Source organism: Bos indicus x Bos taurus, chromosome 20 (assembly GCF_003369695.1).
Source record: "Bos indicus x Bos taurus breed Angus x Brahman F1 hybrid chromosome 20, Bos_hybrid_MaternalHap_v2.0, whole genome shotgun sequence".
Taxonomy (NCBI): domain Eukaryota; kingdom Metazoa; phylum Chordata; class Mammalia; order Artiodactyla; family Bovidae; genus Bos; species Bos indicus x Bos taurus.
Genome location: NC_040095.1, coordinates 63,626,407 through 63,651,282, shown reverse-complemented (window position 1 = coordinate 63,651,282; position 24,876 = coordinate 63,626,407). Strand labels below are relative to the sequence as shown.

The window sequence follows — 24,876 nt, the reverse complement described above, 5'->3', positions numbered from 1 at the left end:
TGTATGTATATATATATATATATATATATATATATATATGGCATACAATTATGAAAATTACAGTAAAGAACAAAAAGGAGAATCCAAATCACCCGCCACATACAGATGAGTACTAGTTAATTTATTTCAGATGCAACATATAAACTCAATATAAAGCAGAAAAATAATTTGAAATCAAATTGAAGGAATGTCTAAATTTCATATTTCTTCACCATACATGTAAACTGCTAAAATATTCCTAAAAGGAATATATTTAGAAAAAAATGTTGTAAACATGTTTGTGATGAGGTCATTAAGGTTTCTGTCTATTTTTTAACCATATAGTTCTTTACAGAACATATTTATTTTTCCAAGTAGTAAAACTTGGATCAGTTATTTAATAATCAGAAGAAACAAGTTTTTAAAAAGTTGTTCTTCACAATTATAAATTTTAACAAATCCTATAAAAATATTTTGAAATGGATCCAACTTTAAAATCTAAGCTTGTTTTTAGCTTGATTCTCAAAGAAATACAGAAGACAGATGATGATCATTTATCAAGCAAAAATCCCATTCATAAAAGATAAATCACTTTTTGGGGAAAGATAAATATTGAAATTGATCATGCCATTAATTAAAATAAATCCTAGAAATTACACCCAAATAAAGACTGCAGTCTTATGTACATCCATATTTGTTGCTTTCAGTTCTTCATACTAAAAATCTTATTTGATTTTATTTGGTATATATATATTCCTGTTTTTAGAAAAAATTGTTTTATATTTTTAAATGTTTTATATTTGTTTTATGTTTATATTTGTTATATGTTTTATTCATTTTTAAATTTTGCTTATATCCCACTTTCAAAAAGTATGTTTTATATCTGGAGTACATTCTTGTAACAAGGCTATGGTTTTTCCTGTGGTCATGTATGGATGTGAGAGTTGGACTGTGAAGAAAGCTGAACGCCAAAGAATTGATGCTTTTGAACTGTGGTGTTGGAGAAGACTCTTGAGTCCCTTGGATGGCAAGGAGATCCAACCAGTCCATCCTGAAGGAGATCAGCCCTGGGATTTCTTTGGAAGGAATGATGCTAAAGCTGAAACTCCAGTACTTTGGCCACCTCATGAGAAGAGTTGATTCACTGGAAAAGACCCTGATGCTGGGAGGGATTGGGGGCAGGAGGAGAAGGGGACGACAGAGGATGAGATGGCTGGATGGCATCACTGACCCGATGGACGTGAGTCTGAGTCAACTCTGGGAGTTGGTGATGGACAGGGAGGCCTGGTATGCTGCGATTCATGGGATCGCAAAGAGTCGGACACTATTGAGCGACTGATGTGATCTTTGTTTTCCTATCAAATTTCTAACAGCATTTCTGCTTTTCCTTTTGATAAAAACAATCATCATATAATTACTTTCCAACTGTTATTAATCTTGTGACTTAGATAAAAATACCTACTTTCTTCTTAAAGGCATTTTTATGGGACTTTTTAATATATTTTTGATGAATTGTATATATGAGACATTATATTTTTAATTCTCTGAATTCTTTCTTGATAATGGTTTTCTCTTTTCCATGGCAGCCTTTTCATGCTTTATGGATAGAGTATCTTTCCTTATGTTATTTTTTTTAAACTAAAGTTAAACAAGTACTTAATTTATAAAGACATCCACCAGGCTTAGCACAGAATCCTGAAGAAAGCCCTCTATTTTGTGGTTGATAAACTATTTGTTTTACAGAAGAACTTCCAGCTGTTTCACTGGTCTATTTTGGCATTTATCTCCAAATCTCAAAATAATATGGTTTCATTGCTGTTTTGATTGCTTCAGCTAAAAATATCATTTAGTGCCTTTTTTCCCCAACTTATCCCTCTCCCCCATCTACACACACACATCCTTCCATCTCCCCTTCCTCATTGTGGGTTTTTTATAATTCTGTTTTGATACCCAATGTTTACATATTCATGACCATGACAGCATCACAGACGTGTACTCACACACATTCGCAGACGTGCCATGGAGTAAGATATGCTTCTCAAAACAATTTTATTCTTCTTGGAGGTAACAATGGTTACCTCTTTTCTCAGCTTGGACTAGTATAACAAAATATCAATGACTGGGTGCTTATAAAGAACAGGAATCTATTTCTCACAGTTCTACAAGCTGAGAAGTCCAAGATAAGGTGCTGGCAGATTAGGTGTTCAGTGAAGGCAAGATTCCTGGTTCATAGATGGTATTGTAACCTCACATGATAGAAGAGGAAAGGGATCTCTCTGGGGTCTCATTTATAAGGTGACTAATCCTATTCATGAGTGCTTTTATCTCATAACCTATTCTTCAGTGATCCATTGCTTGTTAAGTAGCATGTAGAGTTCATGTTTGTTAAGTGTTGTTAAGTGTAGACTTCATGTTTGTATTGTTTGCATCTTTGTGTGTGTGTGTGTGTGTGTGTGGTTGATTTGTACCCTGTAGCAATGTGCTGGAAAAGGAATTTTGATGTGATTTCAATTTTCTTAAATTTACTGAGGCCCAGCATGTGATCTATCCTGGAGAATGTTCCAGATGCACTTGAAAAGAATGAGTATTCTGCTGCTTTTAGATGGAATGCTCTATAAATATCAATTAAGTCCATCTGGTCTAATGTGTCATTTAAGGTCTATGCTTTCTCTTGATCTTCTGTCTAAATGACCTGCCCATTGATGTAAGTGGGATGTTAAAGTCCCCCACTATTATTGTGTTAATTGTGTTAACTGTCAACGTCTCCTTTTATGTTTGTTAACATTGCCTTATATATCATGGTGCTCCTATACTGGGCACATATATATTTGCAATTGATATATCTTTTTCTTGAACTGATCCCTTGATCATTACATTGTGTCCTTCTTTGTCTATTGTAATAGTCTTTATTTTAAAGTCCACTTGGTCTGTTAGGTCTCTAATTTGTGACTACACTTCTGTTTGCTAAAATATCTGCTGGTTTCTCTTTCTGAGCAGTACTCATCTACCAGAGGCTTGCCTCTTCCTAAACTCTGATAGTTTTATCTTCGCTCTCATTTTACTAGTTCTTGCAGGCTTGTAACATTAAAAATACACATCTTACACTCTCAAGGTCATATGCCAGAAAAGGCCTGAAATGATCCTGAGTGTTCAGTCTTATTTCTCACTGAATACCTACAATATTTTCTTGATTTTCACTGTTTATAATATTTGCAATTTCTTTACTATCTTATATACCTTGGATTATTACTGATTCATCTGAAGAAATTAGTTTTTATCATGTTTTGTACTGCAGTTTTCTCTGTTCTTATATTTTTCCAAATTTCCAAAATTTTCTTTCTCGAAAAAAGCTTGCATTTCTAGAATTCTTTGAATTTATGAATTTATGTACTTTTACCTTCATTTAAATGCTATGTTTTGAAGGATGGAAGATCACTACATGGGTTCTCTCTACCTTCTTAAACCAGAAACGGGTGGCTATACTTTAAGACTACTTTTGAGTTCAATATTCCTTTATTAAAATGATAATTAAAATTTTTCAGCAAAAGACTTTAGAAGATCTTTGCCCTGTAAATATTAACACATTCCGTACATAGTTATACTCATTTTCTCATTAAATAGACTGCTTCTAATAGGAATTATAATAGGGCAACTTGCCTCTCTCCCTTCTGGAAAACGTAATCAATGAGTGACTACTCCCAAAACATGAATAGGGTTCAGTAGGGTTGAACCTCAAGCGTTAAACTGTACAATCAGCCCACATAAAATCTTAACAGATATCATATTCTATACTTTGAAAGAGGATGAGTAGTCTCCAGGTTAGTAAGAAATGCTGCAAATAGATTAAATATTGTAACCTAATGAAGAAGTATTATATAGACTCTAAAATATAGACTCTATGTGAGAGCAGCAAAATGAGAGTTTGATGGGCATATATTAAATCAAGGTAGAGCCCATTACAGCTCAATCCACAGCTACTTTCTCAACTTCATCCCAGTTACTGAACAAATTCAGGATGACAAATCACTCACATGTGAAAGAATCACCAAGAATTTGAGTCCATTCAATCCAAAAAATGGTGGGCCAAAGTGACACATTTTTTCATCTACCATTCTCCCTTGCTATTTTTCTTTGGCTCCTAGGAAACTAAGAGACTTCAGCTTCCAGAATGTATAATCTCTCACCTAAATAAAAAACTCATTACTTAAATTTGAAACAAAGGCTTTTCCTGGTACATTAGTTTATCTGTTTGGGTCAGCTTTTTGGGAGAGACACTCAAAATTAGGAAAAAGAAAGCAGGTCAGAGAATTCTGAGCATGCTTATCATTCAATAGCTATGTCAGGTACTGGGGCCACTTCTGAAATAGAAATAGAAATGCATTTTAGATAAACAAAATGGGCCCATCCATTTGTCTGCAGCCTGTGATTGCCAGACAGTGTTTGCTATTGACTTACATAAACTTCCTGACCTCATTTCATGAAACTAAATGATCCACATGACTAAGAAAAATATTCATGCATCTTCAATTTAGTTTTTGAGGCTGCAAGTGAAACATAAATTTGGAAGTGGATATGAGAATTATTAAAAAGCACGGCATGTACAACACAACAGAATGCATTCAATAATCAAGTATGTACTACATTTTTTTCAGGGATATAAAAAAATTTTGCTTCCTTGGTGATGGAGACCAGTGTCAGTATAGTCAGGGTCTAGAACATCAGAAGAAGCTGAAGTAAGATACCTAAAATACCGAGTGATGCATTCTACACTTAGTGCTCTAGCACCTCCTCCAGCTCTCCTCATAGGCCAGAGAACCTTCCTCTGGCTGCTGGCAGTGTTGACAGCTTCTGACTCAGGCTACCCACATCTCTGGAGAACTGCTTTCGGCTGATGAGAGCCACTCTGTCAGGAGATTAACCTCCACCACCCGCCTGACCCAACTTAAAAACCTGTTGCTAAAGACTGAAGGACAAGGTGGTAGTTGTATAAATCATCAAACCCTTGCTTCAAAGGGGACACACTGAGATTTCATCCATACTTTGGAATTCCCCTGGAATCAGGCTGATGCTGGACCCCAGCTGAGAGCAAAGGCTTGTCTTGTCTCTTTATCTGCCATATACCTCATCCCTCCAAGTGCTGAGAACATAACCTCAATAAAGCACAGGCATATGGATCCTTGTCTCAGACTTTCAGGGAACTCGGCTTAAATCCACGTAAAAATTATAATTATAAATGAACAATTATGTCTACTGTAGGCCAGTGGTCACCCACAGGTGGTGCAACATTACTCACATTGTAATGAGTACGATAGTGTTTCAGTGATTAAGAGACGGTCATCTGGGACCCAATGTGCATGCACGCATGCTCAGTCACTTCACTTGTGTCCGGCTCTCTGACCTCATGGACTGTAGCCCACCAGGCTCCTCTGTCCATGGAATTCTCCAGGCAAAAATACTGGAGTGGGTTGCTATGTCCTCCTCCAGAGGATCTTCCTGACCCAGGGATCAAACCCACATTTCCTACAACTCTTGAACTGCTGATGGGTTCTTTATCTACTGAGCTACCTCAGAAGCCTGGAGCCCAATGTACCCAGATCCAAATGGTATTTCTGGTATATACCAGCTGGGTCATCCTAGCTAAACCACATAAACTCTCCAAGATTCAACTCTTCCTCGGCAAAATACTGACAATAATATCTACTACACCATAGTGGTACTGGGAAAACAAAACTGAGCTGATGATGCATGTGAAGAGCTGAGTACGGAGGAAAGGCACAGTGAACATGGTCTGCTATTCCTGCTGCTGTGGTTATCATCATTAACTCATGACATTAAGTCATTAAGGTAACATCAAATAAGAACAGTGCCAGGTTTCCCATTACAGGCAAGTTTTCTTTAAAGAAGGAGGAATCCGGGAGTCACTTAAGCAGTGACAGAAGGAAGAATCAGCACCAGGATGGCACACGTTAAGATTTTAATGCTGAAAGGGACTGCAGGGACGATCCAGCCTACTCTTCTCCCCAGCTCTCTTCTCCAAATGCACCATCAATAAAATTGAGGTCTGAAGAGTTTAAATGGTTGGTTCAACATATCCCTGCTTTGTTAGTTACAGAAATGTTGGAGGCACGGATAAATCTGTGTGTACAGTAGAAAATCAGAATGGCTGGAATGGTGGGGGGTAGGGGCAGAAAACAGTATCAGTGAAGCATAGTCCTAGGTGCTAATCTTGTTTTCCTAGCACCTTCTGGGAGAAAATGCTAATGCCTGGCAATGTCCGAAGGTCTCAGTTTTTGGCTTCTTTCTGGGAACATGGATAAATTATAATCCCAGCCTCCTTGAAGTTGGTTGAGGCTGTGTGACGTAGTGGCCACTGGGCAGAAGGGGGCATGCCACTTCCTGGCATGGGCCATGCAGATCTTCTCTGCAACATCCTCCACCTTTTCTGCCCTGAAGGTACCACAAGCAGAAGCCCCTGGGCTCCTGGATGGCAGCAGAGAACAGAGTCCCCACAGCTGCTGCCCTGGACAGTCATCACGTAAGTAAGAAACTTCTGATTTGTGTTTATACACTAGGAGCTTATACACTAGCTGTTTGTTAATAGCATGAACTCAATGTGACTCTTTTCTGTGAAACTAGTAAAACCTTAGTCCTTATTGACTGGTAAAGAATCTGCCTGCAATGCGAAAGACCTCGGTTTGATCCCTGGGTTGGGAATATTCCTGGAGAAGGTAAAGGCTACCCACTCCAGTATTCTAGAGAATCCCATGGGGTCTCAGAGAGTCAGACACGACTGAGTGATTTCACTTCACTTTATACAAAATACACACCAGAAACTATAAATCCTCCAGGAACTTATGAGAAAAGGAGAGTAAAGTGTTTGGATAAATGGGTAGATAAAACATCTCTTGATGGGAAACGTTTACCAAGGGAGTGGAAGGAAGAGACAAGAATCTGGGGACAAATGGAGACACTTGGGGTTGCGAATCTACAGGTCACAGTCTAGGGAGGACCATGAAAATTATTGGCCAAGAAGTCAAAATAAACACATCAACTGCACAATGTCTGGGGGGGAAAAAAAAGCAAAAACAAAGAACAACAGTACATCATACTGTGTTCACTCACTCATTTAGGAAACACTTAACAGATATCTTCATCTGTACCACCTGTTTGGTACCATAATAGGTGACAAACTTCTTTAATGGATCAGATAATAAATACTTTAGCTTTGTAGCCTAGACAGTATCTGATACAACTGGTCAACCCAGTTGATCTAGAAGCCATAGAAAACATCCAAATGAGTGGGTGTGTTTGTGTGTCAATAAGATTTATTAAGGATAATCATGAGCTGGACAATGCAAATAAATGGGCATGGCCATGTTCCCATAAAACCCTAACCACTATCGGCAAGTCTTCATTTTCAGAACTGTCAAAATTTATCATAAAGATCTCTAAGCGCTTTAATCATTAAAATCCCAGTCACTTCTACAGCAGTATGATTTTAAGAACATATTTGACAAAGGAAGGCAGAAAAGAAAGAAAATTTAGAATCACGATTTTTAGGGCCCACACGGGAGACCAGTCTTCCAATATAAATACAAGACAAGACTGAAAACATCGATCAATGTGAATATCTTACTTGAATAGTTATTCTAAATTATTAATTAAAACATCGTTCTTTAAATTATACAGAAGAATTCCAACAGAGGGTAGTTGTATCAAATTGTTATGACCCATCAGAGAGGGTTTTGATATTATAAATTGACTCAATTTGTTTTTAAATTTAATTTCATATTAATAAAAGGAAGCAATTTAAACCCAAGAACCACAGCAGCTTCTTTAGAAATGCCACCAAGGGCTCATGCATGTGTTTGGTTAAATATATGAAAGACTCTGAAGAGGAAAATTCCCCAAGCACTGATCTTCTAGATTTAATCCAATAATGTTAACATTGCAGACTTGAAAAGTGGCTTCCTCAAAACACACAGAAGCCAAGGCAGTGATCACTTAACCTAGAGTTTCCAGCCTCGGTGCTATTAGCAGTTAGAGCCAGAGCATTCTTGGTTGAGCAGCGAGGGGCTGTCCTGCGCACTGCAGAAAGTTTAGCAGCATCTCTGGTCTTAACCCACTAGATGCCACTAGCACTTTCCCCTCCAGTGGTAACAACCTGATGTTCCCAGCAGTAAAACTGCCCCTAATTGAGAAATACTGGCTTAGAAATTGACTGGAGTTGAAACGCAATTCCCCAAACCTAAATATACAAGAAACAAAGTTAACATTTACCTTAACTTTGGAGCGAATTCTCTACCAATATTGACCAGGTCGTCAGAGACTTAATAGTTTTCAATTTAGAAACCAGAGCGAGGCAGGTGGCAAATTGGAACACAGATTTCAATTTTTTGTGCTTATTCCAGCAGTTTTGAGTGAGAAACAGGCTGTGAATTCCTTTCCCTCAGTAACAAAGCAATACAAAAATGGATTTTGAGCTATTTCCCCAAAGTACGTTAGGAAGACATCGAGGTTAAACGAGCTGCGGTCTCTCAGTGTTCATAGGAGGTTGCTCAATGCACATCTACCTCGGGCCATCCCAGGCACAACCCCAGATGGGCAAACGCCGTCAATTCCTCTTGAGGCCAGCTGTGTTTTTACATTTTCCACAAAGCTTTGTTCTTAGAAAATAACTGCTGTGATCAAGGCAAGAAATAAAAAGTGATGCTGAAGAGTTGGATCTGTTATTATGACAAGAAGTAGGAGAGACGCCTGATGGGAAATTCCATGCCCTCCATCCCTGTGCCTGAACATGACTGGTTTCCAAGATGCAAAGGCTACATTTCAGCACACGGTGAGCTGCAAGGAGATTTATCACAGGCTGCTGGCAGAAAGACCTTATAAATGATGTCACATGAATATCTGATTCTCCAGTCATTGATGAAAAACAGATTTTGTTTCCTCTGGGTCTTTCGCTTTGATACTTTAAGATATGCATATTTGAAAATCACAACAAATATTCCAGATACAGCCACTCTAGCTCATGGTATATTCATAGGTGAATATTTTTGCAGTGATGCTAAGAGATTTACCTCAAACAGATAATGTTCACTGGGAGTAATAGTAATTGAGTCCCAACCCAATCCTTGCTCAAACTTTGGCTGCTTTAGAAACCCCACTAGTGGTGTCTTGACTTTGTTAGAGAGAAAAGGGGAAAAAGAACTCTGATTCAGGTTCTGCTGATGCCAGTTCCAGACTGCAGTCAGGATCAGGCTTATCAGGCAGCCTGACCTCACAGTTCATTCTCTCATCCTGACGCCACTTTACAAAAGTCCATTTTTCTCACTTGTGGATTTCCACACATTTCCACAAGCTGAACCATGAAGCCCGACCATGGTGGATGGATAACAGGCTCTGATTTCTGGGAATGTACCAGCATTGCATCTTCAACCCATCCCTCACCCCTTGGGCAGGAACAAGAGCGGGAACCCTCATTAAACAACGAAAGTTTGGACCGTCAAGTCACTGTGCTGGGACCAGCTAGTCATTGTGTGTGGACCACCCTGGTGTGGGGAAGGGGAGATGGGAGGATGCACCAAGGGTGTTCACAGTGCTACTGTGGTGGGGTGGGGGGGCTGGAAACTGCTGGCTGCAGAACACACATGAGCGCATTGAGTTCAGGGATCAGGAATTCAGAGGGAGGCTCTGGAACTCTGTGAAAATCACTAGATAGAAATTCAAGAAAGGAACCTTGTTCAATGTCTGCTTTCTCATTACTGATCTGAAAACAGCATTTAAGCAGAAGAATTTGGGGAAGAAGAAAAGTGCAGAGTAAGATGGAGCAGCCAGGTGGCTGGCACGTAAAAATACAGGAATGGGTCGGAGTCAGGAATTAATTATACTGTCCTAGAATTTTCCTGTAGGGTGGGAGCATGAACATGTGCATTTCAGCATGACTTTCAGCAGGCATTCTGCACTTCTCTAGTCCCTGGATGTCATTACTTTCCTTCTCTTGAATTTAAGGACAAAAATATGAAGTTCCCCCATGTCCTGTTAATGATAAAGTCTTAAAAAGTTGCAGAGTGAATATATTATCAAGTATCAAGGGATGCAGACTTTCACAGACATTCGTCTCCAGTCTATCACCTGCCAGATGACTACATATAATGATCGACTTTCATATAATCCTGAAGACACAAAGAAATCAAATGCTCCACAGAACACAGACAGAATTTCAATCTGAGACAAGAGGAAATCATCAAGAATAAAAGCTGAGGTTATGAAACACATTCCAGGAGTATCAGCCCAAACAGACTCAAGGTGGGTTACAAAGAGGTGACAGTTACAGTGAGACCCAAGGGTTGGCATCTTCTAGACTGAGAAGGGATTAAAATTGTTCACGAGAAAGAGGACCTGAGTAGATGCTGAGAGTTGGGAAGTGGCCCCCAGTCTGGGAAGTTTTCAGCAACCTGTAATTCCAAGACCCAAGGAAACATCCCAAGACATCTGCCAACCAGAAGTGGACCCGCCTATCAGGCAGGGAGGAGCCAGATCAAATGAAGCTTTGTCTAGTGTTAAATAAGGAATGTCACTGATTCTCAGCCCTGATGCTCTCCATTGTTTTTGCAAATTGCTTTTCCTTTCTGGGCTCTGTTCCCTCATTTTCTCACATTTAAGCAATTATTTTCTTAATTCAAGCATTCAAGCAATTATTTTCTTGAAGAGAGAGGAAAGGAGAAAATTTATAGCCTAAAATATTCAATTAATCCAGGTGGTTCCTGGAGGAAATACTATTTCTATAACATAACTGAAGGCATGGAAGTCGTAAATGCTACTGCTCCTTGTGATCTCAAAGGGCACAGTCCAACTGGGCAGAAAGAGCTTTTCCATTCTTGCATGGTGGCTATTTCAAATCCATATATTCTCTAGGAGGGAAACACATACCAGAGTTTGAAGACTTAATACAATTAAAATAAAGAAATGTAGCTCATTATTTTTTGTAATCACTGCATGTTCAAATGTTAATATTTGGGATATAATGAGTTAAGTAAAATATATTATTAAAAATAATTTCCCCCCAAAGGGATTCAGAGGTACCGACTACTATGTTTAAAATAAATAAGCTACAAAGACATATTGTACAACACAGGTAATATATTCAGTATTTTATAATAACTATAAATGGAATATAACCTTTAAAAATTGTGAGCTGTGTATCAATATGTTGTTCACTTGACATATATTCTACAACTACACCTCAATTAAAAATAGTGCTTCATATTACTTGTTTCAGTGTGACCATCAGATAACCTTACACTGTCCATGAGGATCACATTGTGTCTCTCCTGGGCACTATAACTCTTTCTTCATCAGCGTGCCAAGTCTTTTTTGTTACCCTTGTTGTTTTTTAGTCCCTCAGTTGTCTCCAACTTTTTGCAAGCCCATGGACTGTAATCCACCAGGCTCCTCTGTCCATGGGATTCTCCAGGCAAGAAACTGGAGTGAGTTGTCATTTCCTTCTCCAGGGGATCTTTCAGCCCAGGGATCTAACCCATGTCTCCTGCATTGGCAGGTGGATTCTCCACCACTGAGCCAACCAGGGAAGCCCATTGTTACGCTTGGAAATAGTCATTTAAGTTGAAATAAAATATTCATAGAAATCAAAAGGACAACTTAACTGCAGACATGTAAGAAAAAAAGTCTGCGTGAAAATTTCCAGAGAGAAGCCTCCAAGCTGCAGTAAGCTGAGCACCATATACACCCACAGAACGTGAGAGAGGAGGGTCACCGTGTGTACTGACCACAATGCCATGTCTGACATCTGTGATGAGGGCTGTGTCGTCAAAGCCTCCACAAAGGAAGTCCCTGCCTTCCTGCCGGACCCTGTGTCAGCAGACCGTGCTCTCTCTTGCCAGGTGGTGACGCTGATGAATTTTCCAAACCTCTATAAAAATGCTTATTTCATCAATAACCTCAACCTGATTTCCACCAAAACTCAGTCATGACAATGAGAAGCAAAAATGGGGAAAGTACAGTTAGTTCCCTTGTCCCTAAAATAACATCATACACATGGTAACGACAAATGCGTCTCCTTATTTTTTGCATTATTTCTTTCAAAATTATGTGGATTTTTTTTGTAAGAAATGCCCAATGGACTCTCATAAATCTTTCACCAAGATTTCTAGAGCTTACCCATTGATGTTTTATCACATTTGTTTTATGATTCTTTTTCTCTACATGCATGCATGTATGTGTGAACATATATAGACAGAAACACATACATGTATATACACTATATATGGGCTTCTGTGGTAACTCAGTGGTAAAGAATCTGCCTGCCAATGCAGGAGACATGGGTTCAACCCCTGGGTTGGGAAGATTCCCCTGGAGGAGGAAATGGCAACCCACTCCAGCATTCTTGCCTGGAGAATCTCATGGGCAGAGGAACTTGGCGGACTTCAGTCTATGGGGTAGCAGAAGAGTTGGACACAACTTAGTGTCTAAGCAACAGTAATGTAATATATAGACACATATGGTAATTTTTTAAATCAGAATACGTTTCAGAAATGAAACTTCACCCTTACTTATCTCAGAAGGTTTGTCCAAAGAACAAAGACATTCTCCTTCATAACCACATTACAGTTATCAAAGTCAGGACATTAATATTAATACATTCCTACCATCTTCTACCCAGACATTAAAATTTCACCAGTTGTCCCAGTACTGTCCTTTATAGCAAGAAAAAACGTATTTCCTGCTCCACGATGCAATTTTAATCAGGTGTTTCATTTGTGTGACATATGTATTTTTTCTCTTTAGGATGGAATAGCTCTTCTTGCTCATTGTGCCTTGGTGATGGTGATTTTTGAAGAGTAGAGATCAGCATTCTGTAGAATGGACTTCATGTTTGGTTTGTGTGACAGTCCCTCGTGATGAAGCTGGTTATAATTTTTGAATGTAATATGGAAATCTTGCTGTGGCCTTTTCCGTGCATCTAATCAGGAAGCTTCGGAGAAGGTGATGACACCCCACTCTAGTACTCTTGCCTGGAAAATCCCATGGACGGAGGAGCCTGGTAGGCTGCAGTCCATGGGGTCGCAAAGAGTCAGACATGACTGAGCGACTTCACTTTCACTTTTCACTTTCATGCATTGGAGAAGGAAATGGCAGCCCACTCCAGTGTTCTTGCCTGGAGAATCCCAGGGACGGGGGACCCTGGTGGGCTGCCGTCTATGGGGTCGCACAGAGTCGGACACGACTGAAATGACGTAGCAGCAGCAGCAGCAGCAATCAGGAGGCTTACACTAACTCTGTGTCCCATTACTAGGGAAAGCACCTTCACTAGCTGGTTATCAGAGTAGTGACCAGGCCTCTTCAGGATCAAGTCACAAGTTTTCCTCTTATAATTAATAAGCATTCTATAGGTAAAGACTTTGAGACTATACAGATATCTTGGTCACCATCAAAGCCTTTATAAATTTAGCATCCATTGATCATTTTTGCCTGAATCAAGTTTTTCATGTGATCATTGCCAAATGATAATTTCCTGATTAAATCATTCATTCACTATTTCTTAGTTGGTATTTTAGCATGAGGATAAGCAGTCCCTTTGTCTCATTTGTTTACTCATTTGTGTATTTTTATGTTAGTATTTACTCATGGATTCTTAGTTAATTCAGTGTGCTATAATCTGATTCTATCGTTATTTTAATAATCAAACTGTCCCAGATTTCTTCAGTGAGTCTACATCAAGCTGGCTCTTAGATCCTTCTGACCTGCTCTCATCATTCTTTGAATAATCCTTTAATTTCTGAAACAAGAAAGTCTTCCAGGCTTACCTGGGACTTTCTCTGCCAAAATTCTATAATCAGTTACTTCTCTAAGAAGCCCTGTCTCTTCTTAATGGATATTATATTTAGAAACCAAGTACTAGGTATTGTTCAGTGTGTTCATTGCTGTTGGAATGACAATACTTCTAGACCTTCTTAGCCAAGGGTGCTAGGGAACTAGGAAATCAACAAATATATAAACGGAAACATATATATCTGTACACACACAGATCTACACATTTCACTTTTTCAGCACATACAACATGCCAAATAATACATTATACCATGAGAATCAAAATGAGAATAACCCTATCTATTGAATAATGTACATATTTTATAAAAGATGATTTAAAATCATATACTATTTTGGTTAAACTGCTGATCATTCTGATTTCTTATTAATACATTCATAATTTCATTAATGATCAACTCAAAGATTTTAGTTATACATCAAATTGCAGTAGAGAGATGATTCATTGTCCACTGTGATGAAATGATTTTAAAAGTTATTATTTATTGTCATCACTTTCAAAAAACAATAGCAATTAACATTTGTTACAAAATGACTATGCCTTACCCCTTGTGCATGCACTGCTTTATTTAATTCCAGCAATGACAATGGGTATTGTTTTGTAGCTATTCTCCAGATGAAGAAGTCTACAATTGCTGGGAGTCATGAAACTAGATAACAAACCCGGCTCTATGGGTCTTTAAAGTGTTTACCGATATTAGTTTTCTTGTAGGGGTTGGCTTATGTTAAGGTACTGGTAAATAAAACTTAAATCTCATATTAAATCCTAACTCTAAAGTTTCCTGAATGTTCACAAATACCAGCAGCACAAAGAGAAGAAAATAACATGAATTTCTTGCCAATCACTTCTTAGAACTCCAGTACATGAGGGTGGTTAAAGAATTTTTCCCAACTATATACAGCCCAAGGGTTCTGTGCTTCACGGGGAGTTCCAGAATCTTGGTAGAGGAGATATTTATGCCACAACCCTATCCTTCTCCAAGAGACTGCTAAAGACTGAAAGGGTCTTTATGATTCAGATCTGCCCCTAAAATATACACTGTTCAGACTTAAGCATTTCAGGTTCCTCCTCCAAACCACAAAAAAAAAAAAGAAAGAAAGTAGGTAAACTGCATTTTTATCTATCACCACTAATTCTTCATCATATGTGGTTTTAAGCCATATACTTAAATATTTTTAATTGCAAATAATAAAGAAGAAACAGACATGTTTTTCTAAGGGAGCTAATTTTGATAATATGATGGCTGGATGAATCAAACTGAATAATCAATGATTAACTAGGGGGGAAAGGTCATTCCCTTACATTGAGGAAATAATATCCCTTGAATTAGCTCTCATTTGATGTAGAGTAAGTCAGGATGATTCCATGAAAGGAAAAGAGGCTGCTCAGAAGGAAGAGGGCTGGTTGGGAATTAAAGCAGGCGAGGACTCCTATCTAATAGGTCAACCAAGAGGTCCGTGGCCTGACCTTCTGAGGAAAGGAACACCTCCTCTGACTTGACTTACGCCTTCACGTACATCTGACCTTCTGAGGAAAGGAACACCTCCTCTGACTTGACTTACGCCTTCACGTACATCTGTCTTCATCCCCTTAAACACAGAGCTAATTAAGATGGAAAACAAAAGCTCAAGAAAAATAAATTGCACCTACCTGGATCAGAGACAAATCCTCCAGCTGTAACCTGAAGAGGTAGTTTCTACAAAATACAGAAAGAGAACAGTTTCATTTTTAATAGATTTAAAAATATTGCAGTTCATAAAACAATATGAGAACAAGTAAAAAAAAAAACAAAACAGAAACAACAATTTTTGGCTTCCAAAGCAATCTCCTGCTAAGACTGTAACAGTTTTCCTTGGAACTCAGATTTCAAAGAGACATTCAATAAGTCAACAGAAACACACATTTGAGATTGGCGAGAAAGCTAAGGAATAAGGAGGTAGAAACTAAGGTAAGTCTAAATTACTAACAAGCTCTCTGAATTCATGGAATTCCATTCAGACGAAAGGACGTGGGTATTCAATTCTGAAACTAAGTTTAAGTTCAGCAAGACTATACAAAACCACTCTTCGTGAGTCTTCATCCTGATAGGTCACCTGTATTCACCATGTTTTATAATTAAAATACATCCAGGTTTTGAATTCACCAATGGTCTGAGTATTATAGCTCTCTACCTCTTTGGAGAGGGATTCTGTGAGTGATAATTTCAGAAGCATGAGCTTGTCTATCTGCCATTAAGGGTTTGAAAGGGTCCGCTCTGGCTGCCTAAGCATGAAACAGGGAATCAGAGAAAAGGAAATGATCAGCTTTCAACAATAAAGAGGAAGAACAATGAAATATGCAAGAGATATCAGCAGAGCAAAGGGGAAAATGGAGATATGGCCGCATAAGACTTTGGATCATATTGCTGCAGCATTTAGAAACAATGGATTGGTCTCCAACTTAAGTCATGAAAGAACATCTTAACATCATGCAGATGAGAAGCTGGGGCAGCAGAAGCAGCACCCCAGAGATGGATGGACGGGAAAGTCAGCCCAGGGGTGAACTGTGATGGCAGGGAGAAATTGACACAGAGTGGAGAGCAGACCTTAAGAATGCATGTGTGCAGGGAGGGATCTCCGAGAAGCTGAGGATACTGTTATAGTGGGACAGTCAAAGGTAAGAAAATACTAAGAAAATACCAATTCTCCCAACACGAGCAAGAAACAAATGTAAATGATTTTCACTCTCTTGTGGAGGTAGGCAGATGTTCGAAGTGAGCACGCTGTCCCAAAAGAGGTGACGACGGACAGACACAACAGGCCATGGGCACAGCCCTGAGAGAACCAAGAAACATCCCTATGGTGGGGATGCAGATGCCAGGCACAAACAACAGGGAAGGTTCCAGCTCCAGAAACAGGTAGGTGGACACTGCTGGGGGAAGAAGGGGACTTAGTCCACTTTCTGGGTGGTCTCAGGAGGACCAGCCCCTGCCCCTGGGGCACTCAGGTTTCTCACAGTGTGTCCCCGCTCCACGGGAAAGCTGCCGCCACCCTGTATGTTGAAAATCGCTTCTCCCATCACTACAATGGCATGCTCACTATGGTCATTCAGTGCCTCCAATTCAGCCCCTGAAATATGGAGGTGGCCAAAAAATTTATTCAGGTTTCTCCATTTTGGCCAGCTCAATAAAGTGCATAATACATGGCACCTCCACCACAGAGTCATTGAGGGAACACTCCCCATCTCTTTTCTTACAGTCAAATCATAGCTGTCTACAGAAGACTTCCCTGGTGGCTCAGCTAGTAAAGAATCTGCCTGCAGTGCAGGAGACCTGGGTGTAATCACTGGGTCAGGAAGATCCTCTGGAGAAGGGAATGGCAACCCACTCCAGTATTCTTGCCTGGAGAATTCCATGGAGAGAGGAGCCTGGTGGACTACAGTTCATGGGATTGCAAAGAGTTGGATACAACTGAACGACTAACACTATTACTACACAGAACTGAGGATGCCTTTGAAGAGGGAATGTGGAAGCTGGACTACTTCTACCTAGTCCAGCACCATGGACAGGCAAGATCTCCAACAGAAAACATCTTCCTGCAGGGAAAGGAAGATGAATTCAGTGCAGGAATGGAGGAGTGTAGTCAGGCTGCCAAGGGAGGCACCACTGAAGTCTGGCTAGTACACAAAGAGCTGCCAAGGTCTCACCTGATGTGAAACAGTGCTTCTAGGAGAAATTAGAAATCTATACCTACCCAGGGCATCCCTGGTGTTTCAGACGGTAAAGCGTCTGCCTGCAATGCAGGAGACCCAGGTTTGATCCCTGGGTCAGGAAGATCCCCTGGAGAAGGAAGTGGCAACCCACCCCAGTACTCTTGCCTGGAAAGTCCCATGGATGGAGGAGCCTGGTAGGCTACAGTCTTTGCGGTCCCAAAGAGTCGGACATGAGTTACTGACTTTACTTTCACTTTCTTACCTACCCAGAGATGAATCCTTCAGATGAGGGGCTTACAAGAGGCACCAGAGGCAGTTACTGGCCATGACGCACTCACAGCCCCTTGTGAGCACCAGGGTTCCCCACCCCCAGGCTGGGTTCGTCATGGCTTTCTGGATGCAGGAAGTCACCAGAAGTCACTGCCCCTCCAGGACAGGACACAGTGTTGCCGAGGATACTTGTGCAAAGGCCAAAGTTCTGTCACCAAACTACATGGGGAGGGAAGTTGGGCACGCTGTGCTTCCAACTCTTCATCTATAACTTGGAGATAATAGTCCGATCTACTTGCTGATATTGCTTTGAGGTTTAAATCAAAGGGAAACAGAATGGTGTCTGAGCAGCACTTAATTACCAGTAACTCCTTCTAGGTAGTTTATGGAAAATATTAACATTTCCAGACACGTTGAAATTCTCAGCATTTTCTCCATTGTATGGAGAAGGAAAGAGCATTTCTGCCTTCCAGCAAAGGCAGGTTTCAGCATAGGCAGGTGCGATTATCTCTGTGTTCTGGTGATGGGATTGTTGTCAGTGGGGGATGGTGGTGGCACCACTGGGCTTTTGGAAAAGAAGACAACATTGTTTATCTGGTCATTGTTCTGGGACCCAGTGGTCACACTCTTTCAAGCTCACTGGCTCTTTTAAGAAAAAAAAATTTTTTTTCCTGCAAATGTTCCCAATAAAGAAGCCATTTGTATTCTTCCTCAGTGAATTTCCTGAGAGCTTTGATGATATTGCAAGGCCACCTCTTTCTCTCTCTCTTTCTTTTCCTCCTCTGTCCCACACACATACACACATACAAGGATGGGCACCCACACTACAGGGTTGTCTCTGAGAACTTTCTAGAAAGGCCGTTCATACACTAAGGAAGAGCTGGAAGGCGTCATACCATTGAGGAAAGAGGGTGGTGGTGTCCGTGATGCTCCGTAGAGCGATGAATAGGAAAACTGGACAGTAAAGTTCACGGTCGTCTTTCTCCTCGTGGTGAGGGTTGAAGGACGTGTAAGTGTTCTCTCTGAAAACCCCGGGTGCCGTTTCAGGTGTTGTTCATGGGGGAAATGTTATGGTCTGAATGTGTGTGTCTCCCCAAAATTCATACGTTGAAATCCAGCCCTCAAAGGTGATGGTACTAAGAGGTGGGGAGATTTGGTCATGAGGGTGGGGCCCTCATGGATGGGATTAGTGCCCTGACCAAAGCAGCTCCAGAGAGCTGCCTCCCCCTTCCACCATGTGAGGACATAGTGAAAAGTCAGCTGTCTGCAAACTAGAAGAGGACCCTTACAAGATCCCCACAGGGCTGGTATACTGATCTTGGACTGCCAACCCCCAGAACTGTGAGACATAAATCTCTGTTATTGATAAGCTACCCAGTCTGTGGTGTTTCATTAATAGCAGCTCAAATGGACCAAGGTAGGAAGACATTGATCGATGATGGCAAACACGGCACACTCTCAGTCTGCATCTCTGCAGTCAAATCCAGCTCCACTGGCCACGTCTGCTGCACGTCTCAGCAGTGTTCAACGGGCTTACCAGTGGATTTCAACCATTTGCTCTTCCTTCCCGAGATAACTGAGAACTATGGTGCCCTCACAAGCATCTCATCAGTAATCAATCAGTACGGCACAGGTGAAAAGACAGGACAGAGAAGAGGGGCAGACTTACTAGGAAAGTATGAGATACCATCACCATCATTAGTATCACCATGCCTCAAACCTTAATGAAGTAAAGCACCAAAAATCTGAACTTTTCCTTTGATATTTTCTGGGTTACAAGACGCAAATAGTGATTTTTTTTTAACCAATTCTCAAGTTTTTTTTTTTTCTAATTTAAATTTATTTATTTTAATTAGAGGCTAATTACTTTACAATATTGTATTGGTTTTTCCATACATCAACATGAATCTGCAGTTTTGACCTAAAAAAAAAAATCATAAAGTCCAAGAATGGTGGAGCTGGGTTGTCATTAGAGAATATATACCCCCTCGATTTTTTTCTGGACATTTCTGCAAAGTAAGGGGTGCAGTGTGATTTATCCAAGATTATTAGGATTCAGAGAAACACCTATGATTAGAAACAGGACTCCTCACTTTGCTGTCCCTCCAGAAAAACATCTATTTCTGCTTTATTGACTATGCCAAAGCTTTTGACTGTGTGGATCACAATAAACTGTGGAAAATTCTGAAAGAGATGGGAATACCAGACCACCTGACCTGCCTCTTGAGAAACCTGTATGCAGGTCAGGAAGCAACAGTTAGAACTGGACATGGAACAACAGACTGGTTCCAAATAGGAAAAGGAGTACATCAAGGCTGTATATTGTCACCCTGATGCTTTTGAACTGTGGTATTGGAGAAGACTCCTGAGAGTCCCTTGGACTGCAAGGAGATCCAACCAGTCCATTCTGAAGGAGATCAATCCTGAGTGTTCTTTGGAGGGAAAAATGCTAAAGCTTAACTCCAGTACTTTGGCCACCTCATGTGAAGAGTTGACTCACTGGAAAAGACTCTGATGCTGGGAGGGATTGGGGGCAGGAGCAAAGGGGATGACAGAGGATGAGATGCCTGGATGGCATCACTGACTTGATGGACATGAGTTTGGGTGAACTCCAGGAGTTGGTGATGGACAGGGAGGCCCGGCGTGCGGCAATTCATGGGGTTGCAAAGAGTCGGACACGACTGAGCAACTGAACTGAACTGAACGCCTTTGTGCCAAACAGCCTCACCAATCAGTCATGCAGTGTCCTCTTTCCAATTTAACTGACAGCAAACACGCACATACAGAGGAGTCATTCTTACAGTACAGTTATTCCATGTCCTCATTGTTCATCCACAGGTACATTTACAAATGTTTCTGAGATAATTCCAGTCTTGGCACTACTCGTGACACGCTTTCAGTTGTAGGTAAATGAGTTTCACCTCTGGGACTGTGATCTGCCTGGGACATATGTCTCCCCATTAAGAGAAAATGTTAATCTCACAGGTATAACTCATTACATGGTGACTCGTCTCCCTCTTAATTTCACATGAATTATTCCTGAAACTGCCTAACCATACTTATTTTAAGAGTGCCCCAGTTCCATCCTTTGTGAAATGAGAGAGCAAAACTATACAATCTGTCAATTTGCTTAACACAGATTCCTAAAAGATTGTGACCTTTTTTAGAGATAAAACATGAGCAACAGAGTTGGATAATCATATGCCCATCTAATGAAATAATTGTTATTATGACATAGTTCAATAAATTCCTAACACTTTTCAGGTGTATTTTTATTATCTGCAACTGAATACCATACTTCAATAATCTTAAATGAAATTTCAGCATACAAAAGAGGTAAGAAAATGTATTCAACAGTTTACTTATATGTAATACCTGTTAATCATAAAGTCAGTTGACTAAGTTGATTTGAACATTTTTTAATTTGGCATTATCAGAATTATCTATAATTTTGAATAGCCTCAAAGTCTTAATTATGGTCTCTTTTTGTGTTGGTTGGCTGGTTGCATTTTTGTTGCCTTTTTTTTTTTAACTTGTTTGATTTTTGTGAGAAAGAGTTGGCAAATGTTTTCAAATATTTGTTTAATACATGACGATGTCTACAGAAACCCATGGACAATTTAATGCCTTGCTAGACCTTTCCATATTAGAAATACATGGTATTATACATTTTAGTGTTCACTTTATCTATCTTGATTTTCAACAATTTTTTTTAAAATTGTAAAAGATGAAATATACATGAAAAATGTGTGGAATTCCCTAATCACCTCCCTGGAACCTGACTCTGACAAAAACATAGTGTGGAGTCTACCATTCTCAAAACACTTTCATCAAACTATTTGGTTCCAAGTATAATTCCAAGTGTGTTTCTCTGCTGTTGGGAAAATTCCAGTACAGCTAGCAACATGAGGGACCAGAAATCTCCTATGACAGCTTGATCCATCACAGTTCAGGTGAATGACCTATGAAGTTAAAGGTTACAAAAAGAAAGAAAATCTTCTAAAGGGAATATAAAAATGGATACTCCCAGATGTTGGGTCACTCAGGCACTAAAGTAAGATCTATGGTCCCCTGCAAGAGGCTGCTCTCCAGGGCTTTATGGAAGAGGCAATCACTTTATCTCACAACTGAGAGCATGCAGAGAAGGGAAAACAATGTATGTGAGGTTCAAGAGAAAGGCTACCAACGTTTCCAGCAAGAAGGAATAATGCTTCTGGCTCCCAGCCAGCAGGGAATACTAACCAAATGTTTCACATAAGGTCAGATTCTCTATTCGGGCAGTGCTTTGAGCAACCCAAAGCATTTAAGTGGCCTCATTAATCTTCCTAACACCCCTCGATGTAAATAGGTAGTAATGAGGAATATCGTCATTCTGCAGGGAGAAGGCAGTGCTGCAGGAGGTTAAGAGATTGAATTCTAAGAGCATATTAGTTACATAGCTTAGGGGAGCTGGTCTCTATTGCCATGTCCCACCTCTCATTACAGAAGTACAAAGCAAGGGTTTAACAAGGCTGTAAAGGTTCAATTTTACAGCCGTAGCCAATAAAACTATGGGATTTTTTCCCTTGGTTTGAACTTACTCTTTATCAAAGGTATGGAATAAAATTTGACATGTGCATTCAAATGTAATAACTGTATTACTTCTGAGAGTGATAGATGAGGAATACATAGACCCAGTAAACTGAATAATTCAAATCACAAAGCCATCGAATTTGACAGACACAGACTGACAGTTCCTAAGCTCCTCCATCCTTCCCCCACTACATGTCTGAGTGTATGGTCTCCCTCTTGACCAGAGTGTATTTCTTTCTGACGGATTATAGGAATGAATAACTCATTCCCACCTCCCATCACATACCCCAGTGGCCTATTAGAAACAAATCACTAAGCACAACAATATATTCTCTGAGGGAGCAGCCAGGGCCTTAATAGACGAAGTTCATTTGTGTCTTCATGTAAAGTAATAAAATTCAGCCAGCATTAAAGAAAAGGTTGAGCCTTCATGAGCATATTAACTAAATGATTCATTTTATCTAGAGACACCATAAAACTTAACTCTGACCTCCATTAATTATGAAAGACACAGGTGTTTTAAAATGACATTCGCTTAGAATAACTCAATTGGTCTCTGATGAATATAGTTATAAAATCAAAGGAAATAATTTCAGGTTCTTATTGAGCATTTAGGTTAGAGGCTGGCTTATAACTGAGGAGCAGAAGACTGAATAATTAAGAAAGGTAGACTTGTACTTAGCGCTATGAAAATCAAGCAAATCTTGATTTACTTACAGAAAAGCAAGGAAATTATATATAAAAAAAAACAGTTTAAACAACAGTGATAGAAAAGTACACGTGCGTGCTAAGTCGCTTCAGTCGTGTCCTACTCTGTGTGACACCATGGACTGAAGCCCACCAGGCTCCCCGTCCATGGGATTCTCCAGGCAAGAATATTGGAGTGCGCTGCTATGCCCTCCTCCAGAAGATCTCGGCCCAGGGATCGAAGCCGCATCTCTTACATCTTCTGCACTGGCTGGCGGGTTCTTTACCACTAGCATCACCATGTTTGCTGTCTATTAAAGTTCAGACCACTGCTGATGATAAAACAACCTGAAAACAAAATACCCACTACACATAAACTGGGACCGTTTGGGTAAATCTGAGAGTGAAGCTAGTCTCACCTATACCTAAGTCGGCTTCACCTGTTCTGTGATTTCCCACTAATGCACGATTCCATCCTAACTCTTGTCAATATTCCACTGGCTTAGAGGCTGATGCTGTGACTTCTTACATGACACCTGGATTTATAGTTGCAGAGACAGACTTAAAGATTAAAATATAATAAATGTGTGACTTTGAAGCTAAAGAAAAGTAGTATCTATATCTCTTAAAGCACAAAGTGTTTTCAGAAAGTTATTTTAATTATCTACATGTAAATATTTAATATTTCAATTACATCAAAATTTTAAGAATATGAAGATTTGATTTCAGCATAACCAACTCACATAGTTCACCAACCTATCTATAATTGCTATTCCTAAGATTTTCATTATGCTGATTGATTCTAAACAAATTTCAGGAGCTTTTATATTCTGTTACTTTAACCACTCCAAAAATATCTTTTCAATGTACTTTTCTCATAAGTTTTGGGAGTCTAATTCAGCTTTAATATTACCAATTTATAAATAGTGGGATCACATTTAGATCACAGTTTTTAAAAAAACTGTGATCTGACTTTTTTTCACTTTGCTAATATATTTTGCAATATGGTGACAAATGTATAATACCATCATATTATGAGCTACCTCTTCAGTCAGAATTTTTCCAACACTCTTTGAAAAATAATAAATACATGTACTTTCGATTATATATATTATAAGTAATTATATTATATTATATTATAAGTTATATATTATATATTATATTATATATTATTATATATTATAAGTAATTCTGATTTAACTATTATTATTATATTGTTATAATACCATATGTGTCTAGTACTCACTCTCCCAAAATTATACTGGTTTATCTCATTACCTATCCTAAAAAAGTCCATTTCAAACCCATTGAAAGTCTTGATTACTATTAAAAAAGTTCTAAAGAATGCATCAAAACCAAAATTAAACCACATTAATAGTACTCTTATATATTTAAATACCAATATTAAAAGGCACAGAAGTAGATGGAAACCTCTTACTATTTTGCAAGTAGAATCAAATAACAGAGATGGATTTTCAGTGGTTAGTAAATTCCAGAGATATGAAATCAGGAAAATCTTTTTCCCATAAGCATATTTAGGGACAAAGTTATTAATCAATACTGTCAACAAAATATTAGTAGTTTAAATTTTGTTCCTGGTCTCTCAGTCATGTCTGACTCTTTGCGACCCCATGGACCATAGCCCACTAGGCTCCTCTGTCCATGAGGATACTCCAGGAAAGAATACTGGAGTGGGCTCTCATGCCTTCCTCCAGGGGGTCTTCCCAATCCAGGAATTGAACTCAGCTCTCCCGCATTGCTGATGGATTCTTTACCAATGGAGCCACCAGGTAAGCCCAATTTAAATTTTATTATGTTCTAAACATTATGTG

At 39.5% G+C, this 24,876-nt stretch overlaps 1 protein-coding gene across 5 annotated transcripts in view; it reads right to left on the bottom strand.

Annotated features, from left to right (window-relative positions):
- Positions 1 to 24,876, bottom strand: part of SEMA5A (semaphorin 5A) — a 565,569-nt gene that overhangs the window by 276,112 nt on the left and 264,581 nt on the right. For all 5 annotated transcript variants that reach the window (XM_027520271.1, XM_027520273.1, XM_027520269.1 and 2 more), the window contains one exon: positions 15,476 to 15,521. In XM_027520271.1, coding sequence (XP_027376072.1) covers positions 15,476 to 15,521 — 46 coding nt within the window. The remainder of the gene's footprint in view (positions 1 to 15,475; positions 15,522 to 24,876) is intronic.